The sequence below is a fragment of the Ictidomys tridecemlineatus genome, chromosome 13, assembly GCF_052094955.1.
Source record: "Ictidomys tridecemlineatus isolate mIctTri1 chromosome 13, mIctTri1.hap1, whole genome shotgun sequence".
NCBI classification, from domain to species: Eukaryota; Metazoa; Chordata; class Mammalia; order Rodentia; family Sciuridae; genus Ictidomys; species Ictidomys tridecemlineatus.
Genome location: NC_135489.1, coordinates 82,377,901 through 82,395,478, shown reverse-complemented (window position 1 = coordinate 82,395,478; position 17,578 = coordinate 82,377,901). Strand labels below are relative to the sequence as shown.

General features: G+C 37.9%; 1 protein-coding gene across 1 annotated transcript; it reads right to left on the bottom strand.

Moving 5' to 3' along the window:
• Window positions 1-8,400: 8,400 nt before the first annotated feature.
• On the bottom strand, window positions 8,401-15,719 carry LOC101972468 (PWWP domain-containing protein 2A). The gene is given in 11 exon segments (XM_078029835.1): window positions 8,401-8,985; window positions 8,987-9,477; window positions 9,480-9,833; window positions 9,836-10,168; window positions 10,171-10,323; window positions 11,253-11,306; window positions 11,309-11,436; window positions 11,438-11,457; window positions 11,459-11,507; window positions 11,731-12,100; window positions 15,599-15,719. Coding segments are annotated over 11 exon segments (2,424 nt in total). The 3' UTR covers window positions 8,401-8,634.
• Window positions 15,720-17,578: the final 1,859 nt, after the last annotated feature.

Here is a 17,578-nt window from a genome sequence, read left to right as displayed (position 1 = left end):
TTATTTATAATCTCTCTCAGAAAATAAATGAATAGAGAACATTTTCCAAATTACACCATGGGACTATAATGTCAATAAGATAAAGACATAAACAGAAAAAAAATGTACTGACCAATATCTTTCATGAACATAGATAAAAAATAATCCTCAACAAAATTTTAGCAAACAGCATGTAGCAATATATAATAGCAATTCTATATCAAGACCAAGTGATATGTATTCTAGTTGTGCAAAGCATGGATGAGACCAAAGAAAGCAAGAATGAAATCCAGCTGGCAAACAAGTCCTGTAGTTCTATACCCACTATCTGAAGCACATGGCACCCTGATGTTCTGTGCAAAGAGACCCTGCACAGCTCCATCTTTATGGCATTGTTGGTTTCAGTTCACATAGTCTCTGTCTTGCCTCTCCTTGATTCTGCAGCTTTCTTTTGTAGATAATCCCACATTACTGTCATCTCTTAATCTTAGGGGTCTCATTTGAGCTCTGGCTCCCTTCACGCATCTTCATGCATCATCCTCGCAGGGGCTGCCTGCAGGGATTTATCTACACTTTGCCTGACCTCTCAGACCTTCCTTTGAAATCTCAATAGAATCTTCCATGACTCCCTTACTCCAGCATCCTGCAAACCTGCAGAACAAACACCATGTGGTTGACACCAAGGTCTGCCACCATCTTAAGCAGTAGCCAAGACTTCTGGAGCATGGTTGAAGCATCCTCTAAGTGCCTGGGCAGCTTAGCACAGTGAAAAAATTTCCTAGACCCCTGTATAAGCAGGTGTTGGTGTGCCATCCTGAAGCCATGGAGAGTGTACCCTGAAGAATCCAAATGCAGAGATCCTATGTATTAGCCAAAGCCAAGGAAGGAAGCTGGAATGCTGAATGTGACAAGACAGAAATGACTCCTCACGGTAGGCTAATTCTTGTTGGGCACAATGTCCCTGATGATGGAAAAAAATAAGACCCCACTGTACTACCTAATACATACTTTAGGTGATTGTTCCCTGGCATTTTATGAGAACACATCCTGTTTTGTCACTGGGTAAAATCTTTTCTGAGTACTAGCAAACAAGTTAGTTGTTTCCAATATGTTATGGCATAGTTAAGATTTAACTTCACACTGTCCTATAAAAGATGTGCTATGCAAGAACAAAGCAGTCTGAAGCTTTGGAGGCTCCCCAGCTCCCTCCAATAAACAAATTATCAATTTTAGGATCCACAGTCTTCATGCATAATTGTAGGACCGAATGTTCAGCAGTAGTTCATTTGCAACAACATTGCTTCATATATATTTTGTTGAAGGTGGACACAATAGCTTTATTTTATTTATTTATATGTGGTGCTGAGGATCAAACTCAGGGCCTCACATATTCTAGATGAGCACTCTACCACTGAGCCATAACCCCAGCCCAACATGGCTTCTTCTTAAAAGAAATTTTTACTTTTACATTTTGAGCCTGAGATATATGTGGTCTTACAAATTCCCGAGATGACCTCAAGTCACCTTTCTTATTGTTTCTGGTTAAAGTACTCAGTTTCTCTTTAGTGGCTGTAGTGTCTCTGAAAACCACAACTTAGCTCCAGTTTCACTCGCACATTTCTGGCTACACTGCAAGTTTTTCACCTGTTTCTTCTCTGCTTTCTGCTCCTGATTATCCTAGTAAACTTGGCCTAAAGCCACCAGCAATATATATGGCTTTGTGTGAATGCTGTGCTGCCTTGAAATTTCCTCCATCAGATTAATTAGTCCATCACCTTTAAATTCAGCCTTCCAGAAAGTCTCAGGACATAAACAAACTTCCACAAATTCTTTGTCAAAATGTAGTATAATATAAATGCCAAAGTCATGCCTCCAATGACCTTCCTCCAGTCACACCCTTCCTGCCTTCAGTTACTGACAAGTTAACTCTTATCAGCAGATTAATCTACAAATTAGTTTAAAGTTCACATAATCTAATCAATTCACATCTGAAAATTCTTGCATTGTCTCATACATGAGCTTTGGGGGGACACCTCATATACAAACCATAACAATATGGTACTATTTGGTTCAATGATAGTTTTGTCAATTATTCATGAAGTGTGTTGAGTTTGCCAGGTACAATAATAAACTCCCCTATTTTTGCTTGAAATTCTGTTAGTTTTTTTTCTTACACATTCTGATGCCTTGCTGTTAGATGCATAATTATAAATAGCAGTGTTAGCATGGTATGTGCAAACACACACACACACACACACACACACACACACACACACACACCTATTCAAAATCCACTTTCAAATACCATTATATGTCTTCATGGTTTGTGCAGTTACCTTGTAACAGTTTATTCCCAGTTTCTTTCCCCTGCAATTTATAACATTGCTGTCATTCATTTCACCTGTCCTTGTATTATTATTGCCCAATACAATTTAATTAATATTTTTCTATTTGACTAGATAGAATAATAAAATGAAGATTTTATTTTATCTTCATTTATTTTTGTCTAATGTAAATAGATAAATAATTCCTTCTTTATATAGATCCAAGTTTCTTATTAATTTATCTTCCTTCAGAAATTCTCCTTTAAAATTTCTTGCAAGGTAGAACTATTTCTTTTTTCTTTCTTTTTTACTTGGCACTCTTTTTTAATTAATTAATTATTTTTTATTTATATATGACAGAAGCTGCATTACAATTCTTATTACACATATAGAACACCATTTTTCACATCTCAGGTTGTATACAAACTATATTTACACCAATTGGTGTCTTCATACATGTACTCTGGATATTAATGATCATTACATTCCACCATCATTTCTAACCCCATTTCCTCTCCCTTCCCCTACAACCCCTCTGCCCTATCTAGAGTTCATCTATTCCTCTCATGCTCCCTCTTTCTATCCCACTATGAATCAGCCTTCTTATATCAAAGAAAACATTCAGAATTTGTTTTTTTCAGATTGGCTAACTTCACTTAGCATTATCTTCTCTAACTCCATCCATTTACCTGAAAATGCCATGATTTTATTCTCTTTTATTGCTGAGTAAAATTCCATTATGTATATATGCCACATTTTTTTATTCATTCATCTCTTTAAGGGCATCTAGGTTGGTTCCACAAAGCAGCTATTGTGAATTGTGCCACTATAAACATTGATATGGCTGTGTTCCTGTAGTATGCTGTTTTTAAGTCCTTTGGGTATAGACCAAGGAGAGGGATAGCTGGGTCAAATGATAATTCCATTCCCAATTTTCCAAGGAATCTCCAAACTGCTTTTCATAGTGGCTGCCCAGTTGCAGTCCCACCAGCAGTGTATGAGTGTACCTTTTCTTCCACATCCTCACCAACACTTATTGTTGTTTGTCTTCATAATGGCTGCCATTCTGACTGGAGTGAGATGAAAGCTTAGAGTGATTTTGATTTGCATTTCTGTAATTGCTACTGATGATGAACATTTTTTCATATATTGGTTGATTCATTGTACATCATCATCTATGAAGTGTCTGTTCAGGTACTTGGCCCATTTATTGATTGGGTTATTAGTTTTTCCTTTTTTTGGTGTTTAACTTTTTAAGTTCTTTATATATCCTAAACATTAGTATTCTATATGATGTGCGAGGGGTAAAAATTTGCTCCAAAGATGTAGGCTCTCTATTCACCTGGCAGATTGCTTCTTTTGCTGAGAAGAAACTTTATTTGGTTTGAGTCTATCTCATTTATTGATTCTCGATTTAAATTCTTATGCCACAGGAGTCTTATTAAGGAAGTTGGGGCCTAATCCTACATGATGGAGATTAGGGCATATTTTTTCTTCTATTAGATGCAGAGTCTCTGGTTGTATTCCTAAGTCCTTGATCCATTTTGAGTTGAGTTTTATGTATGATGAGAGATAGGGGTTTAATTTCATTTTGTTGCATATGGATTTCCAGTTTTCCCAGTATCATTTGTTGAAGAGGCTATCTTTTCTGCAATATATGTTCTTGGCACCTATATCCAATATATTGTAATTGTAATTTTGTGGGTTAGTCTCTGTGTCCTCTATTCTGTACCATTGGTCTACCAGTCTGTTTGGGTGCCAATACCATGCTGTTTTTGTTACTATTTCTCTGGAGTTTAAGGTCTGGTATGGTAATGCCACTTGCTTTACTCTTCTTGCTAAGGATTGCTTTAGCTATTCTGGGTCTCTTATTTTTCCAGATGAATTTAATGATTGCTTTTTCAATTTCTATGAGGAATGCCATTGGAATTTTGATTGGAATTGCATTAAATCTGTATAGTGCTTTTGGAAATATGGTTGTTTTGGTAATATTAATTTGAATGTAAAACTATTTCTAACAAATTTTCTTAAATTATGTTTCAATGAATATTTGTCCTTCATTTTTAAAGTTATTTTTAATATATTCATAATTATATTGATTTTTTTGCATTTTAGATATTTCACTTTACCTTTCTTTTTTTCCCTTTTTTGTTCTTTTTTATGGCCTTTTAAATTTTGTTCTAATTAGTTACACATGACAGCAGAATGCATTTTGTCACATCTTACATCAATGGAGTACAACTTCTCACTGTTTTTGTTGTACCCAATGTAGAATCACACTGGATGTGTAATCATATATGCACATAGAGTAATAATGTGTACTTTATTCTACTATCATTCATATACCCATACCCTCTTCTCTCCCTTCACTTTCCTCTGTCCAATGAAAAGTGCCTCTATTCTTCCCTAGCCCCCATCTCCTTATTGTGAATGCAATCCACATATCAGAGAAAACATTTGGACTTTGATATTGGGGGATTGGTTTATTTTGCTTAGTGTGATATACTCTAGCCCAATCAGCTTACCTGCAAATGCCATAATTTCATTCTTCTTTAAGGCTGAGTAATATTCCATTGTGTATCTTTATCATATTTTCTTTATTCATTCATGTGTTGAAGGGCATCTAGGTTGGTTCCACAGTTTGGGTATTGTAAATTGTCACTCCACCTTCTTGGTTGGACAAGAAGTTTAATACAAGTCTCGTCCTGGGTTCATTATAAAGTTTTGTTCCCCTTCTCTGGATTTTAACATTTTTTAAAATTGTCTTTAATTTTCTGAAGTTGTCTACTGTGTAGATTTTTTTTGATTTTTCTGGTTTTTATAATTTGTGATTTGGTGTCTGTCATTAATGCCAGAAAACTCGTCAGTCAATATTGTTTTAAATTTTCTCTGTTTCTTTTTTTTAAAAATATTGGTTTTTTTTGAAGTAGTTGGACATAATACCTTAATTTTTGTTTATTTATTTTTATGTGGTGCTGAGAATCGAACCCAGGGTCTTGCACATGCTAGACAAGCGCTCCACCACTAAGCCACAATCTCAACCCCTCTCTGTTCCTTTTCATCTTTCTTCAACTTCTAGAATTCCCATTGAGCATGTTATACATTTTGACATTGTCACAAAGATATTGAAAATGCTTGTTTTTTTTTTTCAGTTTATTTTTCCTCTTTGCAATTTAGGTTGAGATGCTTCTATTCACCTCTTTTCAAGGTTATTTTTCTTGTCCTGGACTATATCCAATTTACTGATAAACTAATCAATTATATTCTTGTTTTTCTGTAGTATTTTTATTTCCATAATTTCTCAGTCTTTATTAGGATATTTATGTTTCTGCTTGCATTACCCCTCTATTGTTGCATTTTTCCCACTATTTCTAGTAGATCTTTGCTATAGTAATTATTTTAAATTCCTTGTCTTGTAATTCCCACAACTCTACCTTATCTGATTCTTGTTTTCATGCTGCTTTAACTCTCCAAATTGTGTTTTTTCTTGTACATTTCTTGTCATTTTTCTTTGGACGTCAGACATTATGGATTCTGAAACTAAAGAAGAGTGTTTTCCCTTTATCCATGATTTTACTTTCTGTAGTTTTATTTACCAGTGGTCAAGTATGGTCTGAAAATACTAGCTGTACAATTCTAGAAATAAACAATCTATAAATTTTGAATTTTGTACTGTTCTAAGTAGCGTAATGAAATTTCATACCATCTTGCTCTGCCCTACTTAGGATGTGAATCATCCCTGTGGCCAGCATATACACACCATATACACTACACACCCAACACCATGAAGGTTTGATGATCACTCAAAACCTAAGATGCTCCTTCTAATGTACTGTCAGGTAGCCCAATGCTGTGTTACAGTGCCTACATAATTCACCAACAGTATCTCATCTCATTTTATATATATATATATATATATATATATATATATATATATATATATATATTAGGGTTTGTTACTTCTTGTGGTTTCTGCTATTCACTGTTGATCTTGGGAGTATCTACTGTGGATAAAAGAGGATGACTAAATAAGATGTTGGTGTGAGGTTTTATCAGCAGTTAGGTTTTGCTTGCTGTTTGCATTAGCTATACCTCTGAAAGGATAAAATCTCCTCTGTTGTCTTGGCTATCTCCTCTGTTGTTTTAGGTTTAACTAGAATGACCTTATACATGAAATCCTAGTCTTGAAGTTCTTCCAGGTGTAATCCACCATTATTATAGAGTAGTCTTATTCAGGTAGTTTTGGAAGAAGAGATGCATCTGGAATCTTCTGGGTCTGTAGTGTAGTAGTCCTGGGCCTCTGGGCTGTGTCAATCAGGTGCTTCTTAGTTTTAATACCCTTCTTAGGTGAGCCAAGATGGATATGGAGGGCTAAAGGTGGAAAATTTTCCTTTCGCCAAGTTGGATAAGGCTTTGGTGAAGTCTTTTCCCTTGTAGGATAATCTTTTTGTGTGTGTGTAGAATGCTCTTGGCTTACTTTAAAATGTTACTTTTCCCCTCCCTTTGGCAAAAGCTCGATATTTTAGAGCTTCACTTCAAGAAGCTGGCAGGCCTTCAAGAAGTAAAAGCCATAAAATCTTAGGGCCATCCTCAGACGGAGCCCCCAGGAGTTTTTAATTCTCAAGTTAGTCAACACTCAACTTAATAAACTATTTTTTAGAAAAGGGGAAATGTAAATAAAACCTGTTTACCTAGAACATGCTGTCAATGAAGAACAAGGACAAGAAATATAAAATTTCATAAATAATAAAATTGGGACATGTGTGTCTTCTGTCAAAAAGAATAACTTTTTATTCTAGGGAATACTCATCCTGAAGGCAAATTGGAAACCAATGAAGACTCTGCAACCAATGTAACAAGGAAAGAGTTTGCTCCTCTGGGAAAACAGCTGTCTTTTCAGGGCAATTGCTCAGGCACTGGCAAATCAACAATTCTTTCAAGACAGACCTTAAGTATTTAAACTATGTCAATACACAATTATTAACACATGTAAATTGCAAAAAATAATTAGTTTCAATGTGAAATTTCCATACTTGCATTCAACATGCTTTGATTGTATCTACACTCTTACCCTCCTTCTTACATCCCCTTGTCTCCTTGCCTTTCCCTGATAGTCACCCTACTACTTCGTGTCATCTTCTTTTCTTCCTATATTCTACTTCCTATATTCTACTTCTACTTCCTAAATTCTTATAGACAGAATACATGCAATACTTGGCTTCTGAGTATGGTCTATTGCACTTAACATGATCATCAGTTCCATCAGATTCCTGCAAATTACATAATTTTATTCTTAGTCATGTCTGAGTAAAATTTCATTGTATATACATATGCCCCATTTTCTTTTTTTTTTCTATTCTTTTTTTTTTGGATTTAGTCGATTTTATTTACAGATTTTTTTCGTTTTGTTTTCTTGTTTGTGTTTTTTTTTTACATTTTAGAGCATTACACAATTACATTTTCTCATTTTCTGACCTGCAAACAGATACCTTATTTTTTTTAATTATCAAATTAGGTACATCCAAAATGCAACAATTACACATTTGACAATTAATTCACAAAGTGTAATTTACTGGGACGTATCCTAAGAATTTAGGAACAGCCAGTCAGGAGAAATCTGACCAAATTTAGCAATCAACTATTTACATATCCAAAACCAAACCTATCTAAGCTCCCAAACCAGAAGCTTGAAAGTCTGCTATATCCCCACTGCACAAAGGAGAACAATGACTCAAACCTGTCCAGTCTTGACAGTTTTAATCCCAAATACTGGGCTACTTCCCCAGCATGTCACTGAATAGCAAGCATTCAGTTTGTCAAACACCCAAATATCAAACTTTTATACCATTATGACCATAGAAAGACTAATTTTCTTTAGTTTTTTTTTTAAAAAAGTAGTCATTAAATATCCACAATGTGCCCCCAGGTCACCAGCCCTTACTAAATCCCAAATACGCAACCTATGTCACATAGTGACAGGCAGTGTTATATATATGTGAAGATATATATACAGTAATAGTACAAATAGCAATTAACAGTCCCTGAAAAAATTCAGTTTCAGTTGAGGCTATGGCTTCTATGCCTTGGGATGTTTTAGATTTCAAAATTGGAAAATACTGCTAAAATCTCACTTCCTGAAGACAAAATTTGATTGCATGTTCAGTTTAAGCTTCTCAGTCTAAAAATGGCTATAAGGTAGTATAAAAAGTCAGCCAACTGAGTGCAATTTTTCTCTCCAATTTGGCCAAGCTATTTTGTAGAAATTATTCCTAGCTAGACTAGAAAATCTGTGGTACCTTCCAAGGGCTCTTGCCTACCTTACTGTCCATGTTCATGTTTCAAACTGTGTCAACAGAGCCCGCACTTCAGGGGTCAGCTGCTTGGCAGCCTTAGCCACCTCTGTGATAGCCTTGCGATACAGGCCCTTTCTCTTCTTATTAAAGGGTGGCTGGAAGTTTTCTAAAAAGGGGGAGAGTTGCAAAAGAGCAGGGAAAGATGTTGTTGGAGACCCAAACCACGAAATACAGGCCTCCTGTCAGACTAAAAGGCCGTTATCTTTCCGGCTCACAGTTATAGTAAGAATACGGGCTGGCCACCAAGGGAAGCCATATATCTTGGCCCAAACAATGTCCCCTACACATATGGTCCTGCCATCAGGTGTGATGCATTTAGAGACGTTTTTTGGAAAAGATTTTCATTTTCAAGAAATTACTGAGCTTTTTCTCTTCCTTTGAAGAGGAGGAAGTGGAGGAGGTAGAAGGTACACGCATACTGCCTGGAGGAAAATCAAAGCTTTCAGAAGAGCTACACTCAGAGTTGGAGGATTTCAAATCATCTGTGCTGTCAATGCTACACATTGAAATACTGGAAGAGTCAGATTTCTTGTGATTTAGGGTCATGTAAACAGAGATATTGTTTTTGCTGCCCTTTTTGCCCAGTGTCTGTGGTTCCTCCTGCTCACCTGGTACAGGCACTTGACTTGTGTCCTGAACCCCACTGCTGGCCTCTTCAGGGCCTTTTGAGAGACTCTGATTTTCTGAAGGGGCCTCATCTGCTGAGCATGTGGAGGTGCAGCGAGACTGGGGCTTGGGTGCCATCTTGCCACTCTGCATTTTCTTGAGTCCTGTCTTAAGAGAAGAGTCATTTTCTTCATTCCTGTACCTCTGTGGTTTAAACGAACCCGGGGTGGAAGGGAACCTGAGCTAGGATTCTGGTATCGACGAGTGAAATGGACTTTTGAATGTGCCTGTTTAGAAGTAGAGGTTTCACTTTGCTTCTTTTGTGCCTTTTCTTTGGCAATTTTCAGTACTTCCCGAGCTTTTGCATGATCCATGTTCTTACTCTGGAGCACTATTTTAGTACTTACCTGAGCTTTTGATGTATTTGCCTGAGCAGAAACTTTGACTACTCTGCCTCTGCTGTGAGCAATATTTGAAACCTTAACCACAGCATTTCTTCTCTGGCTTTCATTTTGGTTTTTCCCATCCACTTTATGGTCAGTTTTCAGTTTTTTGTTCACAGTAGCTACACTTCATTTCTCCGTTTTTTATCTTCATATTTAGAAGAGTCACTTGCACTACTACCTTTTCTAATTTCCTTTTTTTCAGCAACAACACTGTTTTTACACTTATCGCAGAGGACTTGTCGGGGTCGTAGTTTAATAGCATTTATTATTGAAGTGGGTTCTTCCCGGTACATTTTTCGTTCGGGTCGCTTAATTTTCCGAGGAGGAGGCTGAGGTATTGATTGGTTATATGTGTCCCTGATAAACAAAGGGGGAGGATAAGGTGCTCCTTCATGGAAGAGAGGTGGTTGTTTGGAAGTCCACAGGCTTTCAGCCAAACTCAGCTCAGGAGGTGGGACAGAGGATCCTTGGGAACAGCACCATTCATTTCACCCTTGACTTCTGTCCCTTCTTGGAATGTATTACTTTGGAGCTGCCTGGCTTCCGGTTTATCCTTATATTCCCTTTTAGGAAATACTGTCACAGGGATCCCATGGGGCCCAAACCTTATTGCACCTTTCTTTTGCAGATTTGAAATTCAGATTCTCTCACAATCACTGGCCTCTTCTGTTTGATTCAATAGCATACACACTAGAGTGTCTCTGTTACTATTAAATACATCAGTAGAAAGGACATTTGTCTTATTCTGCTTTCTAACTAGGAAAACAGAAGTACAAAAATCCTAACCCCAATTTTTTTTTTTTTTAATTGCAGAGCAGGGTGATGCACATCTGTAATCCAAGCTACTTGGAAGGCTGAGGCAGAAGGATGGCAAGTTCAAGGCCGTCCTGGGCAACTTAGCAAGATCTTGTCGCAAACTAAAAATAAAAAAAGGGCTGGGTGTATAGCTTGTTAGTAGAGCACCCATAGGTTCAATCCTCACTACATCCCTCCCCCCCCAAAAAAAAGGGGTTAGATGTGTATCTGTGGTAGAGTGCTTGCCTAGCATGCATGAAGCCCTGGTTCATTTGCAGCACCGTCAAAAAAAAAAAAAAATTAAACAAGGCATGGTACAGCATGCCTGTAATCCCAGCAGCTAGGAAGGCAGGAAGATTCAAAGCCAGCCTCAGCAAAAGCGAGGCACTAAGCAACTCAGTGAGACCCTGTTTCTAAATAAAACACAATAGGCCTGGGGATGTGGCTCAGTCAAGTGCCCCTGAATTCAATCCTTGGTACCGCCCCACAAAAAAGTTGAGATTAAACAACATACAGAGCAACTGTAACTGCTCCTGTCTTTTCCCCAGAACATCATACTTCAATATAAATTTTAAATGTTTCTTTTTTTTCCCATATGGAAAAGGATTTCTGAAACTTGACGGGAGGGCAAGGAATTAAAAGTAAAACATACTAATAAGTCATTTCCAAACAGGTGAGACACCATTAGTGTGTGCTATTGCAGGAAACAAAATGGAGAGCAGTGAATGGGAGTCTCTGCACTTCATAACTTTTGGACAGATCCATGAGGACCCCGGAGAAGCGCTTCTCTCCGAGGCGGAAGACACGACGAGCGCGTCCTCAATGATGTGGTCCAGAGTGACCCGCACCTCCAAGCCGGGAATCAATTGCGACACCGCGGAGTCCCCGCCCGCCGGCGGCACCAGCGCCGGAGCTGTGGGCTGGGGCAGCGGTGTCCTCGCGCTCCTCGGGAGCCAGGGGGCGGCTCGCAAAGCGGCGCTGGGGAAGGTGGAAGTCCGGCCCTTCTTGAGACACGGCACCCGCCGGCTCCGCCACCCGCCGGCTCCGCCACCCGCCGGCTCCGCCACCCGCCGGCTCCGCCACCCGCCGGCTCCGCCACCCGCCGGCTCCGCCACCCGCCGGCTCCGCCACCCGCCGGCTCCGCCACCCGCCGGCTCCGCCACCCGCCGGCTCCGCCACCCGCCGGCTCCGCCACCCGCCGGCTCCGCCACCCGCCGGCTCCGCCACCCGCCGGCTCCGCCACCCGCCGGCTCCGCCACCCGCACCCGGAAGGGTAGCTTCTCCTCAGCCTCCAGCTCTGGCCCCGCCGCCTCCGGGCTGCGGGCGAGCTCCCCTGGCGGCGGCGGCGGCTGCTCGTCGGCCTGAGAAGCGGACTGCTGCCCGTTGGCCTCGCCGTTAGGCACAGACGCTTCAGTGGCCGTGACCGGGAGGGGATCAGTGCTGGCCTCGCTGCTGGGGATGGGCTCCATCTCCGGCTCGGCCTCGCCGGCGCCCCCCTCCCCTGGGGATGCAGCAGTCGCTGCCGCCTCTGCAGCCACGGCCGCCACTTTCTTCCTGGCTTCTCCCTCCTCCAACTCCCATGCCCCATTTTCTTTATCTAGTCACCTGTTTATGGGTTCCTAGACTGATTCCATAACGTCACTGTTTTGAATTGTGCTGAAATGAATATGGGTATGATATATATTTCAAGTGTGCTCACTTTAATTCTATTGGATAAATTCTGAGCAATGATATACCTGGATGATATGGTAGTTCTATTTTTAGTTTTCTGAGGAAGCTCCATACTGATTTCCATAAAGGTTGCACTAATTTACATTCCCACTAGCAGTGTTTAAGAACTCCTTTCCCCTCACATTCTCACCATAATTTATTGTTATTTGTGTTCTAGATGATTGCCATTCTAACTAGAGTTATATTGAATCTCAAGGTAGTTTTGATTTGCATTTCCCTAATGGCTAAAAATAATGACCTTCCCTTCTATAATTTTTGCCTTTTTGTACTTTTTCAACAAGTGTCTGTTCAGTTTATTTGCCTATTTATTGTGTGTGTGTGTGTTGAGTTTTTTGAGTTCTTTATATAATTTATTTATTAAACCTCTGTTGAAAGAGTAGATGAAAAATTTTTCTCCCATTCTGTAGGTTCTCTCTTTATGCTTTGGTTTCCTTTGTTATACATAAGCTTTTATATTTTATGCCATTCCATTTATCAATTTTGGTATTATTTCCTGAATTTTAAGAGTACTATTGAGGAAGTCATTTCCTGCATCTAAATGTTAGGAGTGTTGCACCTATGTTTTCCTTTAGGAACTGCAAAGTTTCTGGTCTAATTCCTAGGAATTTATGCCACTTTGAGCTGACTTTTTTATAGGGCAAAAAATACCAATCTAATTTCATTTTTCCACATTTCGCTTCCTAGTTTTCCCAGCACCTTTTACTATAGAGTCTGTCTTTTCTCAACTATATGTTTTTGGCAAATTTTCATGAATCCAATGGTTTTTGCTCTGTTTTCTGTTCTATTCCATCGATTACATGTCTGTTTTTATGCTAGTACCATACTGTTTTTGACACTATAACTCTGTACTATAATTTAAAATTTGGTTTACCTCTCCACAGTGCTCTTTCTGAACAGTATTGCTTTAATTATTCTAAGACTTTTTTTAATGTATAAATTTTAATATTTTTTTCTGGTTCTGTGAGAAATGCCATTGGTATGTTGATGGGGATTTCATTAAATTTGTAGATCACTTTTGGTAGAATGGTTATTTTAACAATATTAACTTTGCCTATCCATGAAGATAGAAAATATTTTCATCTTGCAGTATCTTCTTTAATTTCTTTTCTTCATATTTCTGTAATTTTCTTTGTATAAGTCATTTACTTCCTTGATAATATTTATCCCTAGGTTTTTTTGTTTGTTTGTTTTTAAGCTATTGTGAATGGATGTGTTTTCCTGAATTCTTTCTTAGTGGGTTCATTATTGGTGCATAAAAAAGCTATTGATTTTTGTTGATTTTGGTCTATGTTGACCAAATCATAATTGTTAAAGTCATGATTTTAACCAAAAACCATCCAGATGCATTATTGAAGAAGCCCTTTTAATGCCTTGGGGTTCCTATTAAATCTCTATAATGGTATAATGGTCCTCCCAGGAAACTGCCTCTGGACATTGCAAAAATCCAAAGTGTAGTTTTCTTTTCTGCTAAAAATTACATTAATTTAAATGTACTTTATTAAAAGACTACCAATAAAGAGCTTGTAATACTTTCTGACAGCTTCCTTATTCCAAATCAAATAGCTTTTAAGGAATTTGTTTATAAGGTAGGTGATGTTTAATTCATCTTTTCTTTTTCCTAACTGAACTTGGGTTCTAGGACCTAGAGTGGTAGAAATAAATAACAAACTTAAAAAAGGATTTAGACATAGGCAAGATTTTATTTAGGAATTTTTGCTTGATCCAGAAGGGAGACAACATTTATTGGGCAAAAACCTCAGAGTGTCCCAAACAAAGGACAAACATGCACAGATTTTATGGCATCTATGGATTAGGTAGGAACTCCATGTCTTGATGTCTTCACATATAGAGGTGGGATTTCATCTTGCTCATTAATACATGTCTGATTGACATCTTAAATCTCCAGTTAGAGATGTGTATTTCACTATGCTGAAGTAAAGATAGCTGTGGTTACTTTAGTATTTTATGCATGAATTTGCTCTTCATCACCTGAACTTTGCCCTTATCTGATACTGGCTCTAATATCATTTTCAAACTAGAGCAGACTCTGATTGACTGCCTTATCTGGCACTTTTAAATAATCACAAAATCTAAAAAAAAAAAATATGTCTTTCTAGTCTCTCTTTTCCTTGCATATTCTTTTACTCCCCAAATCCTTGAAGATTGGTTCACTTTTCAACACCAAATTTTCTACTATGGCTGTTAACCTCATAAGAATTAAAGGTTAAATTTAATTTTAATTAAGTAGCTTGGCTATTTTATTTTCTTCTGAGAGATGCCCATTCCTTAATCCTAAAGGGAATCTTGTTTCTTGTGCTTTAATATTTAATAAGGGTTTATAGGAATGCTTCACACTTTTGTTTCATTGTTTATTCCCACAAAACTACTCTGGAGAAATATGTCTTTAATCTTAAAAGAAGAAATGACAGAAACCATAAGAGTGAAAACACTAACATTTCTACCCACCCACTCATGAAAACATAATATAAACCACATTTTAAACATGCTGGTGGGACAGGTTAAACCCTTGAGAAATAACCTGGTGACCCCAAAAGCATTTTATTTCCAAGTGAGTTCTTATGAAATTTTTGTACTTTTTAATTAGAAATAACATGAAACACAAATTTAATTCTTATTATGCTACTGGCCGTGGTCACTTTTCATGAATTATTTTCATAAAACACAGAAGACCTTATTCATATTAAAATGTGGACACTGGGATTTTGAAAGCTTTGATGTCAAACTGAGCTCCACTGTGTTGTTCCCTGGTTTGATGGACTCCACAGAACATATCCTTCTACAAGCCCATAGGGACCTCCAGTTTTCCCCAGAATTGATTTGGTTCTCTCTTCCATGCCAATCAGCTCATTTTGTCCTTATTTCTCCTTTGTTCTCAAATACTATCCAACTTCTTTGAGTTCTGACATGGGAATTGCATGCAGGGTTATTTATCACATATTGTTAGGAAGTGCCTACACATGTGTTTTGATTCCTAGCATTGATTTTATCCATAAAATTAGTAAGAATATTTTGAAATCATCCCTACACTGTCAATCAAGTTTGGAGGGTTCTAGAAGCTGAAAGCAATCATAAGAACACCATGCCTTTTTTTGTTTGATTCTTTTTTTAAAAAAAAATCTTTTATTTTTTTTAGTTATAGATGGACAAAGTATATTTCTTTGTTTGTTTATTTTTATGTGGTACTGAGGATTGAACCAAATGTCTCACATGTGCAAGGCAAGTGCTCTGCCACTGAGCCATAGCCCAGCCCTGTTTGATTCTTTATAATCTGAAAATTAAATGAGCACATCTTACAAATAAATTGAAAGTGAAATTATGTTTTCTGTATCTGTTACTTGCATACTGGGGTCTGAAAACTTGTTTTGCTGTAGGAACTTTATCTTTGGCAGCTGCTTCACGTCAACTGTGTAGGATGACTTTGCTCTCCTGACCTGTAATCCAGCCACCAACTGCGGTAAATTCATGGCTTCAAGCTCTGTTGTTAACTCTGGATTAAGACCCTACCTTCTAGCTGAGTGCTTACTTTCAACTACAATTCCCACATTAATTATAGAATTATAGATTAATTCTATAATTCCTTATTCTCCAGAAAGAAGAGTCGTCCATAAGAGAGTTGAACAATTACTTCTTTAGGAAACTCAGTGAAACTTCTGGTTACAAATGTTGAGCTGAAGATTGGAATATTTTGTTAGTGGGTGCATTTAATTTGTTGAGTCTTTCATGATATCATGTGCTTCATTGTCTTGATAAATAAAATATGGCTTTGAGATTATCTGGAATTCTGAAATACAAATATCACCATTTATAAAAAAAATCTCAATGTTCTCCACTTTTTAAAAGTAGCATTATTGTGGGATGGCATCAAATTAAAATGTTTCTTTACAGCAAAGGAAATAATTAAGAACATGAAGAGAGAGCCTACAGAATGGGAGAAAGTCTTTTGCCACCTGAATCTTAGATAGAATACTTATTTCCAGGATATATAAAAGACTTGAAAAACTTAATGCCAAAAACCCTAAATAATTCAATTAATAAATGGACAAAGAAACTGAACAAATACTTATCAGAAAAAGAAATACAAGAATTACAGCCTCTTGGACAGGAGTCCCCTGTGCTTCTCCTTTGCTAGCAAAGAAATAAACTTTTTTTTTACTTTTTCTCAAAACCATGTCCTCATTATTGGATTGGCATAAGGGACAAGAACTGAGTTTTCAGTAACAAATTTTATATTCTTGGTGAGACCTGAGAACAGTCTCTGCTCTACATTTCTTGGGCAGATCTGGCTCTCTAAGGAACCTTATTTCCATGCTGAGGATGCAGGGTGGCTAGAGAACTTGTTGAGAGCCAATTATAGGAGAATAAGGAGACAGGTAAGTCAGGTCAAAACAGAGGAGCTATTTCTGTGAGTAAAGGGAGGGACTGAGAGATTATCACAGCAGCTGCTGAAGCTCCTTCTGCTTTGGGGAACTTCAACCTTTCTTCCCTGAATGATACAGATTGCTCCATCATGGTCCACTTTGAGAAAAATGAAACTGAACTCCATAAGTTTGTGACACCATTAGTCATCTGGTAAGTCCCCTGTTATGCATGCCAAGACCCTTGATCCTACATGTCTGTTTTCTCTTCATGGGAACATCTGGTTTCACATTGTCCCCAAAAATATCTGGTTTCTCTTTGGCACCATGAGTGCAGAGCCAGAGCCTCAGGATGGTCAAAGTGCTTATATAATGGACAAAGGTACTTCAGGGAGAGAATTAGGTGGGTAGAAAATTCTCTGTGTTTAGTGGGTTTTGCTCATTTTCTAAATATTTGCTTATTCTGAAGCATTGTGAGGCATACACATGAGAGTGTAGTTACACCACCACTCTTGGAACATGCTTATTCTGGCTCCCCTAGAAACATGTCAGTAGATTTTAAAACTTATGTAGATCAGACATGTAGAGCTACTGAAGAATTTGTCAATATTTACTTTGATACAATGGTTAAAAGAAGAAGAAGCAAGCTATCCAGTCCCAGCCTAGAGTTCTTGTTGTGATCAGTGGAACCATGAAGTTTGATGGAAACAAACAACATTACTTCAATCAGAAATTTCTGATGATTGCTCAGTCCACTCCTAATAGCACTGTGTGGGAGATTGCTAATGATTGCTTTCATTTTCAAGATTGGGCTAGTCATTAAATAGGCAAAAGGTCTATTATTTGTTCTATTAGTTCCTGAGGCAGAGGTCTGTGTGAATTAGTTCATTTAATTAGAAAAAACACTGCAAACCAGTTTGTGCTGAAATTAAGTTTCTTCAATATGTTTTTTTAATCCTCACAACACC